Source organism: Populus trichocarpa, chromosome 3, assembly GCF_000002775.5.
Source record: "Populus trichocarpa isolate Nisqually-1 chromosome 3, P.trichocarpa_v4.1, whole genome shotgun sequence".
NCBI classification, from domain to species: Eukaryota; Viridiplantae; Streptophyta; class Magnoliopsida; order Malpighiales; family Salicaceae; genus Populus; species Populus trichocarpa.
The window spans coordinates 9158983-9178093 of NC_037287.2; the positions used below are offsets into that span (position 1 = coordinate 9158983).

At 35.0% G+C, this 19111-nt stretch overlaps 2 protein-coding genes across 3 annotated transcripts; one reads left to right on the forward strand and one right to left on the reverse strand.

Annotated features, from left to right (window-relative positions):
• Positions 1-612: 612 nt before the first annotated feature.
• On the forward strand, positions 613-8106 carry LOC7478355 (transcription initiation factor TFIID subunit 12b). 2 transcript variants are annotated; one of them, XM_024597596.2, is made up of 9 exons: positions 614-1367; positions 2241-2456; positions 3095-3697; positions 3820-3894; positions 5353-5431; positions 6285-6349; positions 6753-6788; positions 6882-7130; positions 7614-8106. In XM_024597596.2, the coding sequence occupies exons 1-8, from the start codon at positions 747-749 to the stop codon at positions 7062-7064; spliced, it is 1878 nt and encodes a 625-aa protein (XP_024453364.1). In that variant the 5' UTR covers positions 614-746; the 3' UTR covers positions 7065-7130; positions 7614-8106. The 2 variants fall into 2 exon arrangements, with proteins under 2 accessions (XP_024453365.1, XP_024453364.1); XM_024597597.2 differs by lacking the exon at positions 7614-8106 and having other exon boundaries at positions 613-1367; positions 6664-6788; positions 6882-7029.
• Positions 8107-9020: 914 nt separating this feature from the next.
• On the reverse strand, positions 9021-11009 carry LOC7475699 (uncharacterized). The gene has a single exon (XM_002303212.4). The coding sequence runs from the start codon at positions 11007-11009 to the stop codon at positions 9021-9023; it is 1989 nt and encodes a 662-aa protein (XP_002303248.3).
• Between the last annotated feature and the right edge of the window lie 8102 nt (positions 11010-19111).

Consider the following 19111-nt stretch of genomic DNA (forward strand, 5'->3'; position numbering starts at 1 on the left):
AAAGAAGAACAAGAACCAATATGGGAGAAGACCTGGGGGGTGTTTGGCACGGTTCAACCAGAGTTTTTTAAAATTTTAAAATTATTTTTATTTTTAAATCATTTTAATATATTAATATTAAAAATAAAATAAAAATAATATTTTAATTGTTTTATAAAATACTTTAAAAATTAACCTGAGAGAGTTGTTACTTTACAAATTGAACTCCATTGACCCAGAAAAAATCAACCATTTGTAATCTTTATTTATTTATTTTTTGTTGAAGTATATTAGAGGGAGAACTTATAAGTGAGTCGCTCGCTCGCTCGCTCGCTCGCTTTTTCTTTATTTTTTTGGTTCAAAAAAGAAAAGAGAAAATTAGATTAGCACTAACTACTAGAGTACGCCCTTTGATTATTTGCTTCTTATTTTATGGTTGACTTTTCATTAGTTAAAGTCACTCTTCAATCTAATCAAGCCACATGCTTTGACCGCCAAAGTCTATTGACCCACCTCCACACGTGTACGGCCTACAGTCCATATCCCTCCAGCCTCAAATTCGACAGCTACGTGTATGGCCGAGATCACCCACATGCATCATTCCCTCTGCTTATCAGGCTACACTGAGTCATCCTCCTCTTGTCTTCCCCTCTCCTTCTTTAATTCTGCAAGAACCCAGGCTACAGTCACTCAATTCATCGAAAGAATGAATTTTTAAGTAAAATTAAGAAAACCCATAAATCTTCGGTCTCAACCCAATCCAATCCATGGCAGAAAATGCAGCTGCTGCTGCTGCAGCCTCTTCGCCTAAACCTCTCCCTTCTCCGAATACAATTATAGACCCATCGTCACAACCACAACCACAACCACAACAAGCAGCAACCTTGACGAACACTAACACGACGAACTTAACACAGACACAAAACCTATCCAATTTACCTCAAAACACACATATCTCTTCCTCTCCTTCACTGGACCACTCCCAAATCTCCTCTTCGCCTTCTCTCCAACCTCCACAACAGCAACAGCAACCGGTTTTGCAGCAACAACCGCAGCAGCAGAATGTCACCGCAATGTCAGGCTATCAAATCCAACAAACCCTTCAAAGATCTCCTTCCATGTCACGCTCGAGCCAAATTAACCAACAACAACAGAACCAATACGGTGGCGTTTTGAGGCAGCAGCAGCAACAGGGCTTATACGGGCAAATGAATTTTGGTGGGTCTGCTTCAATTCAACAGAATTCGCAGCAGAATCAACAATTGGGTGGTGCCAATTTGTCTCGCTCAGCACTTCTCGGCCAGACTGGCCACCTTCCTATGTTCACCGGCGCTGCTGCTGCTGCTGCCGCCGCTCAGTTGAACTTGCCCTCACAATTGTTGGCTTCAGTATGTGTTTGATTGGTTTAAAGTTACCACTTTTATAGTGTTTTGCTTACGAAGTCGCTGTTTTTGGTTAATGCGTTTGTTGAACATAATTGTTAGTGTAATTTGTTCTCTCGATACATTTGTTTGCGTTGGTAAGAATTCTGGATGTTTGTTGTTGTTGTTGTTGTTGATGATGATGTTTTATGTATTGGTGTGAGTTTGTCAGAAAATTTCAATGGATTATGTTAGTGATCTGCTTTGGTTTTCAAAGGCAGCAATTGAGATTGTTTTGTTTTAGGAGTTTTTTTTTAGGCAGTTCATGAGTCAAATTAGTTTTGATGAGGGTGTTTCAGAGTTACTAATTATAGGGTACTCAACAATATGCAGTAACGATAGTGATCTATTCATTGAATTTGTGGCGCAGTTGTTTGGCTAGGTAAAGGCTAGGTTTTTGTTTTTTTTTTCAAGTTGAAAAATTATATTAGTATCGATCAAATTATTGTTTATTGCTATTTGGGATATGAAATCTACTTATTGTAGTGCTTAGTACTTACAGGTGATAAATTACTTGAAAATTTTTGCTGGATGTCAGTGGTATATGAAAATCATTTCTACGTGATGATCAATTGATAGTATATTACTGTTTAAATACTTAAATTTTAAAAGGATATCCAATTACATAATATTTCTGAGCTCAACGAATTGAATTCAGCAGATGATAAGCTTAGAAAACAGTGTGCTTCTTTTTAATCATTGTAGTAGTTGATTGGATCAATAGAATCTGTTGCTTCCGTCTCAAGCTGATTATTTAATACATTTGTGATTAAGCCAGCAAAATAATATAAATGATCAGAATAACGATTTTTTCTAAAACAATTGCACTTTTGGATGTAGCCGAGGCAGAAAGCTGGGTTAGCCCAAGGGTCCCAATTCCATTCTGGTGATTCTCCGGGGCAGTCCTTGCAGGGGATACAAGCAATGGGAGTGATGGGATCATCGCTAAATTTGTCACAACTAAGACCTAATGGGGCACTTGCATATGCTCAACAGCGAATGAGTGCAGGGTCAATGAGGCAGCAACTGGTGCAACAAAATTCGCTCACCTCTCAGGTTTGAGTTTTCTCTGATCACATCACCTTCTTCTCTTTCCAGTAACTGGATTTGATGACTCCAGTTTCTGTAAAGCTCGGTTCAAATTTTTGTAATTTCAAAATGATGTTCTTAATCATTTTGTACTTGTATAATTTTTGCTAGCAAGTCCTATTTCTCTGAAGAGTCATACTGTATAAGGCAGTTGTTTTCTTGTAAAGGGTGGTTTTTCAACCTTGGCTCTCTTATGCTTCTGCAATTTGTTTGTGTTTTTCATGATGCGTGGTTCTGTAATTATACTTAATAAGCATAAATGGATTTGAATGTGAGAAGTAATGTGTATTCTCATGTTATTTGGTTCTTGCACTTGTTGTATGGGATATACATGTACTTCTTTTAATGAATTGATTAATTGTTTTTTCTTTCATTAAAGCACCGAGTGAATAAAACAGCATATTACCACTCACTTTAGCCATTGGGCTTTCCAAGAATCAAGTAATCCTCTTTTCTATGATCGAGTATTTGATCCTTCCTTCTGTAAGAACAGAAAAATGTTTACTGATCACTCTCCTTTTAGTTTTGTTGTTGTAACGTGTAACTTTTGCACTCATGTGCTTTACTTTTGATTTGTGTGCATGATCATCTCTCTGAAATTGCAGGTTCAAAGCCTACAAAGAACACAATCACTGGCATATATGAACCATCAGATGTCAGGGCTGGCTCAGAATGCACAGCCAACTATGATGCAGAGCTCTCTGTCACAGCAACAGTGGTTGAAGCAAATGCCAACTATGTCTGGTCCTGCCTCACCTTCACTCCATCTTCAACAGAGGCAGTCACAGGCTTTCTTGCAGCAGCAATTGGCTTCATCTGGTCAACTGCACCAGAATTCAATGGCACTGAACTCACAACAGTTATCCCAGCTGGTACAGCAGCAGCCCCAAATCGGACACCAACAACTACAGCAGCAGCAGCAGCAGCAGCAACTACTACAGCAACAGCAACAGCAACAGCAGCAGCAACTACTACAGCAACAGCAACAGCAACAGTTGCAACAAGTGTCTTTGCATCAGCAGCAGCAACATCAACAACAATCTCCAAGGATGCCAGGACCCCCAGGCCAGAAAACTCTTAGTTTGACAGGATCACAGCCAGATGCAACAGCATCTGGAACAACTACACCAGGGGGGAGTTCAAGCCAAGGAACAGAAGCAACTAATCAACTTCTCGGGAAGAGAAAGATACAGGACTTGGTTTCACAGGTCTTTTCAGCATTTCACTTTCTCTTCTCTATTCCTATTCTGTTAGCTTTATGCCATGTTTTTTCTTGTCTTCCAATTCTTCATGATAAATGTGCCATGTTTTTCATCTTTCGGGTACTCAGGTGGATTCACATGGAAAACTAGATCCTGAAGTTGAAGAACTTTTTCTGGAAATTGCCGATGACTTTATTGATTCAGTGAGGCTTGCTAACATTCACAACTTTTTCTCCATGTGTGTGTGTGGCTGTATGTGAATTCCTTCAGATATAAAGATTTAGTCTCTCTCTCTCTCTCTCACACACACACACACATGACATGGCATGTTTGCGTAGTTTTCTGTGCTATTTTTTCAAAGTTTTACTGCATTTAGATTTTAAGTTTAGACACTTCACAATATTTTTACTCTGCATTTATATGAATATTACTGACGAGTTCATGATTGAGTGTGGGGTTTTTACTGTTCATTAAGGCTTCAATGCAAGTGGGAATTGTAGCACAATGTGAGTGAAAAACAGGAAGTTTTCCTCCAGATGTTTTGCCTGATTTTTAATTGTTGCAAATCACTGAATCTTGCATTATAAAAGTATTGCTTGGTTGTAGATTTACTTGGAAATATATTACTGTTATAGACTGTTGAAGTTTAACCATTTTAGGTTTCAGAAGACCTTTCCTTTTGGTTTTCTTTTCCTTAACTTCATCCCAATAAACAAGGAATTTTCAAAGAATTTACTTATAGTTAGATATTAAGGGCCATTGACTGGTGCAATGGTAAAATTTTATGCCTTGCAACAAAGAGGTTGCATGTTAGAAGTTGAGAGGAGCTACTTATTACAAAAAAGCTAAAGGGTTATTATCTCCAAATTAACCTTAGTGAGAGAATATATGATCAGAGAAGAAACCTTCTCCTAGTGTTTCAAAGGCCCCTTAAGAAGCTTTATTTGATGTAAAACTTGATAGTTTGAATAGCAGTATCAAACATAAAAGCTTGTTCTTGATGTCATCAAATGTCACCTTCTATGAGAACCTTCATTAATGTACGAGCAATTTCCTTAATTTTCTTGCATGAAAAACTTCTGTAGTAATTCTTGTGCTGTTTAACCTTCTTTATTGCATTGCTCAACTGTTCTTGTGGATAGCCCCCTCATTTAGGATGAATTTTGATAGGGTCAACTACTCAGGTTTTGTGGCGAAGCGTGAAAACAGTGGTCAATGGTACATGCATTCATTTCAATATGTAGACTACTCAAATCCTACTTTGTAGTTTTCTGAAATGCAATATGCTGGATTGTTTTTACTCCTTTTGGTTCTAATGGTCCTACACACTCCCTAAATTAGTGGAAGAAGTCTTCTTTTGTTCATGGATTAGCGATAGAACTGGTTCATTCAGGTAAAAAAAAATAAACATGGATAAATTATAAATCATGTAGGATAAGCAATTAAATATTGCTTGGAGTTTTTGGTTGGATCTGCTCTATCCTGAGAAATGTTAGCCTATAATTCATGGTATTTTTATGAGTAGTTATTGCATTCATGATCATGTTATTACTGTTTAACTTGTCTACCAAATATTATGCAATAACATTCGTGGAGGATGAATTAAATCCTTTACTTTCAAATGTTTGTTAGAGAAACTTATTTCTGCTATCAAAATGCAGGTGACCGCATTTGCATGCAGTTTGGCTAAGCATCGGAAATCTTCAACTTTAGAGTCCAAAGATATATTGCTGCACTTAGGTTTGGGCTTCAACATATAGTATTTGCATCAGCAATTTTATGTCATATGTTGGAACATTGATATGGTGTGCACAGATTTAGTCTTTGGTTTTATAGAATGCTCTTATTGATTAGAAAGAGAATGAGGGTAGAGTATCTGATTAAAAAAAGTAGGAGCTGCGCAAGTGGTTGTGGAACATGCATGGTGAGCAATGAGTGAACTCCAGTTGCTGTAAGGCTTACCAATGGTTTCATGTAATCCATTTGACTTCATTGTTATCATATATACTTTCTTTTGGTTTCTTATCTACACCCGTGATGTCATGATTTGTTAATATGAAAATAGAGAAAGGAATAATTTTTGCTTAGATGTGTAGTGAATAACTTTTGTTCAGCTGGCTGAACTTTAGGTTTCTGTCAAGAATGTTATAGTTAAAACTGTCTTTTAAAAATTCTTTGTCGTGAAAAAATCTGATTAATTTTGGTTTGTATCCTGTATGGATCATATATATAAAGGGTAATGAGTCCATTGATGAAATATTTATTTATTTTCTCAAACCAAGTTTGAACAACATTACTTGAATTTGAAAACTAGAAGTAGTCAAAATCACTGTGGCCCTTTGGGTGATTTATTATACAGGGTAGGAATTTGAATTCATATTTCCTTTTTTACTGCATAGTTTGAATGATATGGCTTGGCTCATTGGACCACCCCCCCCCCCCCCCCCCCCCCCCATAAAAAAAAATGGATCTATTAATAGCATGCACTGCATGTTAGTTAACAATGATATTGATAAATTGCTTTTGCTTTCTTATTTTGAAGTGAAGCATAAGGAGTTTTTTTATGAGTTTGATACTTAAAAACTGTGTGCAGAGAAAAACTGGCATTTGACAATTCCTGGATTTTCATCGGAAGAGAGGAAGCACCAAAGTAAACCTGTAAGCATTTGGAATATCTGTTAATTATAGTATTTTTTTTCCTTCTCATAATCAATGTCAAATAACTTCATTAAGATGAAGTACGATGTACGTTGGATGAATCTGATGGAAGTCCAAAGTTTTGTATCTACAGTTCTTTTTATGAACTTTTGATATTTTTTAAGGTAAATTATCATAATAATATTTTTTTTATCATGCAAATTATGAAGCTTATCAATTATTATTCTAGAACTTCATTTGATTTGATTATAAACCATTATAATCCTGTAACCAGTCATGTCATTTCCTACTAACACACACACACACATCTACAGGTGATCATGTTGGTCATTCTTGAACCACTGCAAAAATTCATTAATATTTCATGCAAAATACATGTTGACATTGGGTTTAAAATATGCAGTTGCCTAGTGATCTCCACAAGAAGCGTCTTGATATGGTAACTACACTCTCCATATATGTTTTTTTCTTACACCCCCCCCCCCCTTGTGGGGTTCTAAAGCTTTTTCTTTCACTCGTAATGTTGAGTCAGATTCGTGCATTGATGGAGTCCTCTCAGTCTGAAGAAAATAATATCAATCCTAAAGAGATGATAAGACAAGGACATGGCAACCCAGCTGTTACTAATCACCTGATAAGACCTTCACCAAGTTCAGAGCAGTTGGTTTCGCAGTCAACTGGTTCTCCAATGGTGCAGCAGATTACACGGTTTTAATTGATTTAGGTTTTTGTTTCTGATATGGACTCAATGCAGTTTGATTTAACTGCCTAGACTTTGCTGGTGAGAATTTAATTTCATATTTCAATTGTGTGTGTGTGAAATTTACAGTCTGCACAAATTAGAGATTGCTCTGCATGTCCTTTCAATGCCGGTAAAACTGCTTGCCAAGAATGTAGTTCCCGGTCTCTTTGCATTGATGACAAGCAACTAACATGGGTCTAGAAAGAAAAGTGGTGCATAAATTCATCACTCATCATTTAATGCATGGAAGGATATGCCTTTTTTGATTTTCTGATTTAGTACAATGCCTAAAATCATGTTGGATTTGCATGTAAGAATAGCTGCATGTTTTCACTGATAGAATTTTGCATGAGAGAGAGATGAGTTTCATTTATTGCAAGGTGCATTACTATTGCTGCACTTATTCAATATGTACTAACTTCTCATGGTTTAAGGGTGATTAAATGGTATTTGCTATCACTGCAAGCATATTAGTATCTCTGTTCCTACATTGCTAAAACTTTTAAGCACTTTCTTCCACAGTTTGGATTGGTAGCAGCAAAGCTGTAGTTGGATTGGAGTCCAGCAGATCTGTAATTATATGGAGTAATCCCCTAAATGGCCGTGGAGATTGCATCAGCGGACCATCTAATTTATTATAGTTATCATTGTTGTGTATGATCATTTGATTTGGTGGTGAATAGCTCGCCCTAGTTCAAGTTCATCTAGCGGCTTAAAGAGTGCAAATGGAGGTTCCAGTTGCCTGTCATTTGTTTATTTTGCTTATTCAATGCTGTAAGTTGACATTAAAGCAAAGTACAAGAATGGATTTCGCAAAAATTCTACACCATTGGATTTTGGGCCCCACGTGCGTCTCACGGTTTTGGGTTTTTCTTTTCATTTCTTTGGGGGTTGGGGCACTAATGAGACGGTGTAGGATTTTTGTGAAATTCGTTCCTCAGCCTGCTTTCATGTAAAAGGATTTTCTTACGTTCAGGATTTGGTGATCTCGTATCTTAGCATATTATTAGATTAATGCTTGCTGGTGGATGACTCTGAAAACTACTACTCAATACTCTCTAGATTGCATCTTGTTTGCACGCATGCAAATAGGGTTAGGTGGATCTGTTCCGACTCCAAGTAGATTAAATGGCTTATTGTTTTTCACCTGAGAGAACATTGAACGTTTTCTGAAGTAAAAGATGTAATGCAATGACAAGTCATTTTCTTCGAAGCAAAGTTCTGCTCATACCGTGAGCCCTAATTTCAAGCACAGGCATTCTCTCAAGTATATCTGATGGTTGGTTTCTTATTTACAATCAATTTGTATACTGAAATAACCCAAAACTGGAAGCAGCAGGAAGGGGCTGATTTATTTTTCTTTTTTCTTTTTTACTCCATTAATATTGACAGCATTAATCATCACTTATTGGAGGTCTGCAACTTGTAATGGTTCATATTTCAAAGAGAAAGCAAGTCGATTTTTCCATCACTATACCGCACCTGGAATCGAGAGAATATATATATATGCTCATGGTAATTTCTCCTCGTAATTGTTGCTGCTGATTAAGAAAAATCATGATACATTTGCTTGAATCTAATTATCATATTCATGTACCATGTGGTTCATTACAGGGAAAAGAAGAGCAGCTGGTCAGAGGAAAATACGATATGGAAGGTGGAATCTCCAACAAGAGTTCTCTCCTTTTGCCTGGCAAGAGTACCAATGAACCTGGAGCCCATTGCTGGTAGAATCAGCACACAAATGCATAATCTTGACTGTATAGTTCGTAGTTCGCAGTTGAAATTACATAATACAGAATGTTTCACAGCTTGCAAATGAATAAAAAATAATTCGAAAAAGATCATCCAATCTTTTTAAAATAAATCATCTCAACATTTCAACCTGTTAATTACTGGACTAATTTGTTGAAAAAGTATCGAATGCAGTCAACTAAGAAGAATTTCCTGATATTGTTGGCTTAAACCTAGGTGTGCCATAAGAAGTCGGACATGAGTGAGTAGCTCTCCACCACTTTTAAGTTGCTGGGCATGGTCTCTCCATTCGCAATGACCTGCAGCGTAAGTGAGCATTTCAACCCAAACCTCACTTATGACCTTCCACTTCTCTGCTTCCAACTTCTGCAATTGTTGAGCTAGCTTACACCCATGGACGAGCAGGTACTTGCTGCTTCCATATGCTCCAGGAATTGTTGGCGTCGTATCAATAGGAATTGCTATGGCATCTTCCAACTCCTCCTGCTTCGCTTGGAACAATGTCATGCGAGCTTCCCTTGCAGTACCATTTGATGGCTCTTTCTTTCTTACTTGGAAAAATCTCTCCACCTCGTCACTCGCATCTCGATATCTAGACCCTGAATCACTAATTCTCTTGGGAAGCATATTTGGTTTCACGACCAGAAGATAGAACATGTAATCAGATAGTAATTTAGACATCCTTTGTTTCGAATGGAACTTCTGATCAACATAGTAGCAAAGATCAGTAGCAATGTGCCAAATAAAGAGGCTTTGGTTAAATTCCACAGACGTTGTGCACCAGCGGAATTCTTCTAGCCTTTTCATCTTCTCAAGCACACCATCCCCCCTTTGAGCTAGTAGTCTAGTACGTCGGTTCTCCTTATCTTGGAGATGCTCTATAATCTCATTCCCCTTCTCAAGAAGATTTTCGAAGATCAGATCTTTCAAATTGTCATTTGTATGCTCCCAACTTACGTGCAAGTGCTTCAATGTTTCTTGATCGATTCCCATAAACTTGCTCAAACTCTTGATTGTTTTGATTGCAAAGCTAGAACTTATCAGGTTGCACTGTGCCATGGACCCTGACCACCTCTTTTCATTGGCGAAATATGCACGAAGGGAGTAAATGGCATTACCAATGGGATTACTTGGTGTGCTTGTAAACCTAGTTAACCAAATCATTGTCCAATCAGAGAAAACGAGTTGTAACATTGCATAAACCTCCAAACCAAGAGCTCCAGCTAGTAACAGATAAGTTGTAGCAACATTGATGGGTGAGCAGCGATGCTTGTCAACGAAGAATGAGAAGGAAACTAGTGTAATGAAAGAGGAGGAGAAGGTAAGGAAGCGAAGAAAAACTCCTTTTCGGGAATAAACTATGGGAGCCTTAGTATAAAGTCTGTCAAAGATGAATCCGAGCTCCAAGTCTACCAACTTGAAAGCATCCTTTGATGATTGGCAAGAAATGATAGAGTGGCTGTCCTTCAGTTCAGTAAGGCTGAGGATAAGATTTTCAAAGAGATACAAGGACATCTTGAATAGATAATAAGCTTGATGAAGATAGTTGGTCTGATCAGGAATATGGTGTCCTCGCGGAACAACCATTATACTCTTTGTATCTAATCGCAGGCGAGGCGGGGTTGAGAGCAAAGAGTTTCTGATGTTCTCGGTACTTGAAGATCTGAGCGCCCAAGTCCTCTCCCCGTACTTGGCAATTCCGGAAAATAACATAAAAATTGTTATAAATGAGAGGACACTGAAATCCCAAGACTGTAAGACAACATAAAAAGCCACAGAACCTTGAACTAGAAGGTTAAGCAAATGCCTCAACCACAGCTCATTGTCTTCGATGGAGAAAGCTGTGATTGTGTCTGGGCCACCAAGGTGCACGAGAAGGAAAGGTGCCCAAAACGCACGAAGTGAACTGTTTTCTTCTGCAAACTGAATGTCACCCATTTCTCCAAGCTGGCTCCTGGAAAGAACACCCAAAGCAACAGTGGCTACCATGTCTGCCAGCAAGTAAGAAGACCAAACAAGAATTCTGATCCAGATTCTTGTAATGCGCTTCCTCCGAGAACCAAACATGATGAGAAGGATTTGCAGAAAAAGACTAGATAAAACCATCCCTACAATCTCCCATTTGCTCCAAAGTTTCTTGAGTTGTCCAGGAAAGTGTGGCATTTTTATAGTCATCGATCTCCACATGAAACAATCAGGTCAGCAACTGAAAATTTGTATCATGCAGTTTCATGATTAATTATGTTGCTCCTAAAACGTAAGATAATAATCACGACTCATTTACATATATACAATTAAAATCATTTATTATGCTACGTACGTGATATATATATACACACATGCAGTGGGGTACTCTTCTATTCAGAATGAAACTTTACTCACCTTGAAACAATTAGTTAGCAGTATATCGATCCGTGGAAGTACTTACTAGATAGCACTCATTCAACAACAAAGCATCTGTTCTTCTCTCTGCCAGATGAATTAATGAAGATTGATTTCATATTATACCTAAAAGACAAGCTAATTAACACGCGCTGCATGGAGCTCACTAAAAAGACAGAAAACCATGCATTCTGTGTAAGAAATTGAAGTGCACGTAAAGCGATTCTTATTCAATTATTCCATCACAAAGTATGAACGTAGCTATTTCATGATATATATATATATATAATAGTTTAATATACCAAAGCCAAATGCTAGCTAGCTCCTTGGACTGAGCTAGGCTTAGGCACGCAAAGTATAAAGCTAGATTCATTAGGAAAGTACTATATCATTCCCCATAAGATAGCAAGCAAATACTTTTTTTTTTTTTATTAAATCTAATTTTTAATTAATTTAATATTAAAAGATAAAATTAAAAATAAAATTTAATTATAAAAATAAATCGAATTAACTTGAATTAATCTATCAAACCTAGATCATGAAACCGAGATAATCCCATAAAAAACAAATCGAATTCAATAAATTATGAAACTCAATTCTCGATTAACTTAATATTGAAGGATAAAATTAAAAAAAAACATAAAAAACCACCGAAGTTAAAAAAACTAAACTCGTGAACCGAGTTAAAAGAACAAGATAACTTTATCGAACGCAAATCAAAACAAACATTAAAGAATGAAATATAAAAAAAATCAATTAAAAAAATAACAAAAAAACTGAGCTAATTAACACTACTAAAAACAGGGGGTATTTGCATCTGAATTTAGCAACGGATAATTCCGTTGCTAAATTCAGTAACGGATTTGCAACGGATGAGACATATATTATTTTTTTAATATTAGCAACGGACTTTAGCAACGGATAATCCGTTGCAAAATTTACGTTGAATTTAGCAACGGATATTCCGTTGCTAATTGAAAAAAAAAATTAAAATGTTAATATAAAACTAAAATTATATAGACCGTTGATTGCATAGAATCTGAACCGTTTATTTTCACTCTCTCCCCCCACACCGAAATACAGATCCAACAACCATTTACGCTGAAAATTAATTCACTTCCACTCTTCCAGTATCCTTCTTCGTCCCCAATAACATCGATTCCTAACTGTTCAACAATCACCCTCTCTTCATCGATTTCATCTTCCTTTACCCGAAACTGTTCATCATCTTCGCACTCGTCTTCAGCAACCCTATTTTATTTCTTCATCTTCTTTTCCTTCATCTTAACAGTTTCAATATTTCTCTGCAAACCAACAAAAACAGAGACCCATGGCAACATCGCACCAGATCCATCATCATCACCATCGAACATCCTGTTTTACCCCTTCTCTGTAAACGGGTTAGGTTTTGCATTGTTTTCTTCGATAGCTCAGGTAATTAATTTATGGTTTTTGTTTTCTTTGTTTCAATTTAAGTTACACTAAACAGTTCTAACCTAGCTTTCCCAATCTCAGGTGTTATTCTGTCGTGTTGATCCATCTCCCTCACCTGTAACTGAAGAACACATGTAAGAATTTTTTTTCCCGATACTGTGAATAATGGTTTTAGGCTATTAATTCGAAAATATAAGGTTTATGAAATGTTTTTACCATGATTTATATCCTAATTATGCACGTTTAAGTGAAAATTTATGAAAACCCCCAAATTAATTTTTAGGGTTACAGTTCATAAATTGAATGCTGGCAATTCTTGTGTCTGGAAGAGAGTGATTGATGGGAATTATGCATGTTTAATTAAAAATTTATCAAAACCCCCAATTTAATTTTTAACAATTAGTATTATTGATGCTGGGTGTTCTTTGATGTCTGCAAGTCTTTTTGTCCTCCTGTGTGCAGACACCTAGGTGTTTTGAATGTATTCATATGCTTATATATATATAAGGAAACTTGCTTGTTGATGTTGTGTTTCGTTAATAAGATTGCTGTTTTATTTTTGTTTCTTCATTCATTATTTTTTTTCTTGCTGTTTTACTTGTTATATATATAAGTAGCAGAATTGTGTAGTGAAAGAGGTTAGAATTCATGGTTGCCTCCTCCTTGCATGGTGATCAGTTAATTTCCCACATTAGCTATATATGTTGCTGTTTTCATTTGATTGTCCTGTCTTGAGGTCAGCATGCATGATTTGGAAACGTTATTGATCACCAAATGGTTTAGGTGGCAGGCTTTTAATATGATAGTCACATTGAGAATTTAAAAAAGTTAGAGAAACAATGTAAGAAATGGGACATGATTTTTTAGTACATGAAATATAGTAATTTCACTATTTAATTTCATTTATTTTTTTAATATTCTTTCTCTGTTTTTAAAAATTTTCTTAATTTAACAATTTTTTTATTTTATTTTTTTCAACTCAAAGGCATTCTAGAGATAATAGGGAGTTTGGAACTGGCTATATGACTCATCTATATGTATGCTTCAGCTATTGAATTTTGGATAAAAATCTGTAATATTTGCTCATTTTGTTACAGTACCTAATGCTTGCTTTGTTATTTGGCTTTTTTTTTTTTTTAATTTCTGTGTCCTGACATGACTTTGTTCAATATTATGGCTTAGGTTTTTAAGCGTGGCATCAAGTTATCTTCCTCAATAATTAATCAGCCTTTGGGTTGTTCTTGGCATGAAAGCGGTGTGTTGCGTTCTTACTATTATTTAATATGGTCTCCTTAATGCTTTGTCCTTTTGAGGTCTTGTGCTCTTATACTACATGTCATTTACATGGAATATCATTTAATGCATCCAGCTTCCTTTGTTCATGCAATTTTTCTACATGTCATTTACTGTTTTTATACAAACTGTTACCATTTTCTGCATCTGCTACCATTGTTAATTACAGTTAATTATAATTTAGTCTATGCATTTTTATGATTTTATAAGTTAGTCATTATGTTTTTGGAAACCATAAGTTAGTTCCTTGTTATAAATTAAATGCTAGTTATTTTAAAATTTCAAAATGAATCATGTTTAAGATTGAAATTTTTCAGGTTAGATCTTAGAAGAAGAAAATTGTGATGAGAAGACAAGTGCCAAAAAAATATTAAAAATTAATAGTTTAACTTGGATATCCTTTCTGTTTTTCATAGTTTAACTTGGATTTGTTTTAAAAGACTAGCAAGTGTTATAACTGGATGGGTTTAAGATGTTATAAACAATTCCTTTACCTAAGATGTACACTAGTAGATTTATCAATGAATGTCTACTGGAATTTTGTTTGTTGAAGCTTATTTTAGAGTTAATTGTTATGACATTCCATTTCTGCAACTGACCTCATGTGTCAGTTATTAACTAAGAGGTGGAATTGTGTATTGTATCTTCTTGGCAGGAGCAGTGGATTTCAAGTAGCATCCACTCATCGGCCATGTACAAAAGGAACTGCCACATTAGAGAACTGACCTTGATGGAACTCAGTACAATCTTTTACTGTTAGACAGTAAAGGAATAGATGCCTATGATCAAATAGTAAGCGCATTTACCTTATCAAGATGAACTGATGATTGTTGTGCTGGTTTTATGTTTTAACAGTTCAAGAATTGATGAAATGGCTAGTAATAAATTTTATTAATTGAAGAATTTATTTTCTGCGATTCCTTCTTATTTATAATTTACACCATATCCTTTTTATATTTCCACACAGCTGCTGTTTTGGATTATGCAGTAATTGTTGTTTTGGATTACCCTCAATCTATTTAATAAGCTTACTGAATACATGTACTAGAATAGTGTTATGAATCTACCAAGTAGCTTAGCACATTAATTACATGATATAATTGCATTTAGATATTGAAATCCTAGGTCCTGGTTGCTTGCTGCCACAGTAACCTCATCCTTCTTCTTCCCTTCTTTTCTTAGGGCTTACTGACTTCCTTTTAGCAATTTCGTGTAAATGCTTCCTTATATCAAATAATTAGGCCTCTCGCTGTGGCAATGCATGAGTTTCATCGTATGTTCTGTTATGTGAAAAGCTGGTACAAAAGAAGAACATTATTTAAACATCAACCTTTGAAATGGCACAAGTTCACTTCCCTGTCATTGTTGAGAAATACACATCCTTCTTCCTAAAATACCTAATCCAGCAGTTGTTACTTTGTGGGCTGGACCTTCAGACTCTGTCTGTAAATTATTCACACTTCCAGTTATTTCCTTTCCACATTCCATGTTTTAGATGACTCTGATTGTTGCATGAACTAAGTAGCAAATTGTTTGGAGCCAACTTGTGTAATTGCAGAAACAATTGCATGTTTTTTAGCAGGTTTGTCTGTAATGATACATGTAAAATGCACCAGCATTGTGCAATGGTTCATTTTTTAGTCAGTTAGCTGAGTTTCTCTGTGTGAATGATGCAAACTGATGGTGAAAATCTTTGCTTGCTTAGCCATTATCAGTGGATATAGGATCAGTTAACAAACTACAAGCAATCGCATGGGCTTGTTAGAATTATTTGTGGAAAAGGCTAGGGTCAAGTGCTGTGAGGTCACTGGACTTGACCATTTAAATTGTGAAATTGGAAATATTAGACACTCTTTTGCTGTTTTCGGTTCACAAGGTCATGATCTTGTTTGGAATGAATATAAAAGATGGGAGCTTGATGTTTACACTGTGAAGTCAGTTCTAGCAAAGCACTAATTAGTATAGATCCATTTCCAATCACACAAAGGATAAAGGATTATAGAGGAAAGCACTAATTTGTTTTAAAGACTAGCAATTGTTATAACTTGATGGGTGTAACATACTGTTTATGTTTTTTATTTTTCCAGCAATATGAATGGCTTATTGGATCACAATATGCTACATCTGATTGGGTTGCAATAAGAAAACCTCCACCTTGTGCCATTGATTCTTGGGGCTTAGGTAAGTCTATTTTGCTCCATTTTTACATGGTTGCTTAATTATATCGTGCGTAATTTTTCTGTTAGGCATGCCTATTGTAATCTTTTCAAGTAGTTGGAACTTTGCCTTTCATTGGGACAATATTGACAGTTTGTATAAGAAAACTAATGGAATGATTTTCTTTCATTACATCTGATATTGAGTACAATCAAACTCTCAGAAACATGATTACACATTTAGGTTTGTGGTAAATAACAATACTTACATTACAATGATGGAAAAGTTGATTCCTTTTACTATATGCACAACATAATTGATAAAATAAGAATTCTGTTGAAACAGCTTGAAATCTGTTGAATTTGATATTGAATTCTGTTGATCGGATTTTGAGGGAGAGATGGGAGAAATGGGTGAGAGATATTGATGTTTGAAGGAAATGTTTAAATTGTTTTTCAACACTTTGGAAAATGCAAAACCACTTTTAGGAGTTTTACGGAAAAGTAAGTATTCTTTAAATTCGGTGATTGCAATTATAATTACGCGTGGAAAACATGTATACCCACGCAAATTAAATAATGTCGTGTGATTTTTAATTGAAATTATATTAAAATAAATTTTTATAATTTGTTTAACATTGTTATATTACAATTATTTAAAAATATAAGAATATTAATTTGATTTTTTTTTTAAATGTCATAATACAAAAACAAATCCTCATCCAAGAGACTAATAGTATTCTTTAAATTTGGTGATTGCAATTATAATTACGCGTGGAAAACATGTATACCCACGCAAATAAAATAATGTCGTGTGATTTTTTATTGAAATTATATTAAAATAAATTTTTATAATTTGTTTAACATTGTTATATTAAAATTATTTAAAAATATAAGAATATTAATTTGATATTTTTTTAAAAAAAATGTCATAATACAACAACAAATCCTCATCCAAGAGACTAATAGTTAATTTACATGTTTAACTATAAACTTTGATTACACAACAAAATATAAATAATAAGTATTTCATAGAAAGAGGTTTAACATAAATATATTCACACCTCCATTACCTTAACCATAAATATTAACAATATTTATTGCTCGTCCGTGTAGAACTTGTAATCAACTAAATTGGATTGTGCCTACAAAATTTATAAAACAAATGTATTTATATTTTAATCCACCAGTATTATAATTATTATTTAATTATTATTTCACTACGACATAAAAGATAGATACAATGTATATGATAAGAGACAAAGATACAAATGTGAGTAACTATTGTAACACATAATAAATTATGTTTTTTTTTATATTGCATTTTTATCTTTTTTAAAAAATGAAAAAAATTCTTTAATCTTGTATTACCTCGCATGTTTCTGATTTCATTTACCATTTCTTAGTTGAGCAAAAAAATATCCGAATAAAAATAAAAAGTTTGATGGATCCAATAAAAATAAAATGATCCAAATAAAAAAAAAAACTACTTGAGGTGGTAACAAAAGTTAGAAGGACCAATAAAAAAAATGAACTCCAAAACTATTATAAAGATAAATTTATTTAATATTTGTTCAACTAAATATATTTTTTTCTTCATCCATTTATGCTGTATAAAATACTAACCGAACATAATCTAAAAGTCTACTTTTGTCACTAGTTAGAAAATATAAATGAAAATATAAAATACTAACCGAACATATTTTATTTTAAAAGATTGTTTAAGTACTAGTAGTTAAAGAAGTATGCTTATTTCAAAAAATGCTTATTGGTGTTGTCATGTTAATTAGATTAACATGGATGATCGATCGTGGATGTATCGTCGTCTTATGGATGGTCGCCTTCGTCCTGAATACATTACCGGTGTTAGAAGATTTATCAATTTTGCATTTTCAATTGATAAAAATATATCTGGGGAAAAAATTAGATGTCCTTGTGTGAGGTGCAAAAATCAAAAGTTTTTAAAGGAAGATGATGTTTGTAAACATCTATTGACAAAAGGTTTTTTACCTTGTTATGAAAATTGGACTGTACATGGGGAGCCTTATGTCGCAGAACCAATATTGGTTGGACCTTCATCGATTGGAATGAGTCATGTTGTGAATGATGTTTGTCTAGAGAATCCATATAGGAATATGGTTATGGATGCAGTGGGGTTGGGTGATGCATTCTACAATGATAATGTGTCTAGTCCTGTGGTAGCAGGAGAAATTCCAAATCCGTATGCAACTAAATTTTTTAAGCTTTTGAAAGCTGCGGAGGAGCCGTTGTGGGATGGGTGTACCAAGCAATCCAAATTATATGCTTGTGTACAATTGCTTAATATGAAGTCAACTTTAAATTTGACTCAGAATGCCTTCAACAATTTCATTGACTTTACAAAAAGTTGCATGCCTAATGATGAAAATTTGGTTTCAAATTTTTATGATGCCAAGAAATTTATGCGGCCACTTGGACTTGGTTATGAGAAAAATGATGTGTGTCCTAATTACTGTATGATGTACTATGGGGCAGATGCAATGAAAATAAATTGTGATTTTTGTGGAAGTTCACGATACAAACCTAGAAATCCAACTAGTAAAGGTTCCAATAAGGCGGAGAAGCAACTCCGATACTTTCCTCTAACACCAAGGCTTCAGAGACTATTCATGTCTCCATATCATGCCAAAGATATGACATGGCATCATTTTCATAAGTCTGATAATGGGGTTATGGTGCACCCATCTGATGGGGAGGCCTGGAAGGAGTTTAATCGTGTCCACTTAAGCTTTGCATCAGATCCGAGAAATATTCGGTTAGGGTTGTGCACTGATGGGTTTTGTCCATTTGACATGTCTTCAAATACATACTCTTGTTGGCCAGTAATTGTGACTGTTTATAATTTGCCTCCGTGGAAGTGCATGACTAGACCATTCATGTTTTTGACAATGATGATTCCTGGGCCAAAGAATCCGGGTAAAAAGCTTGATGTTTTTCTAAGACCTTTGATTGATGAGTTAA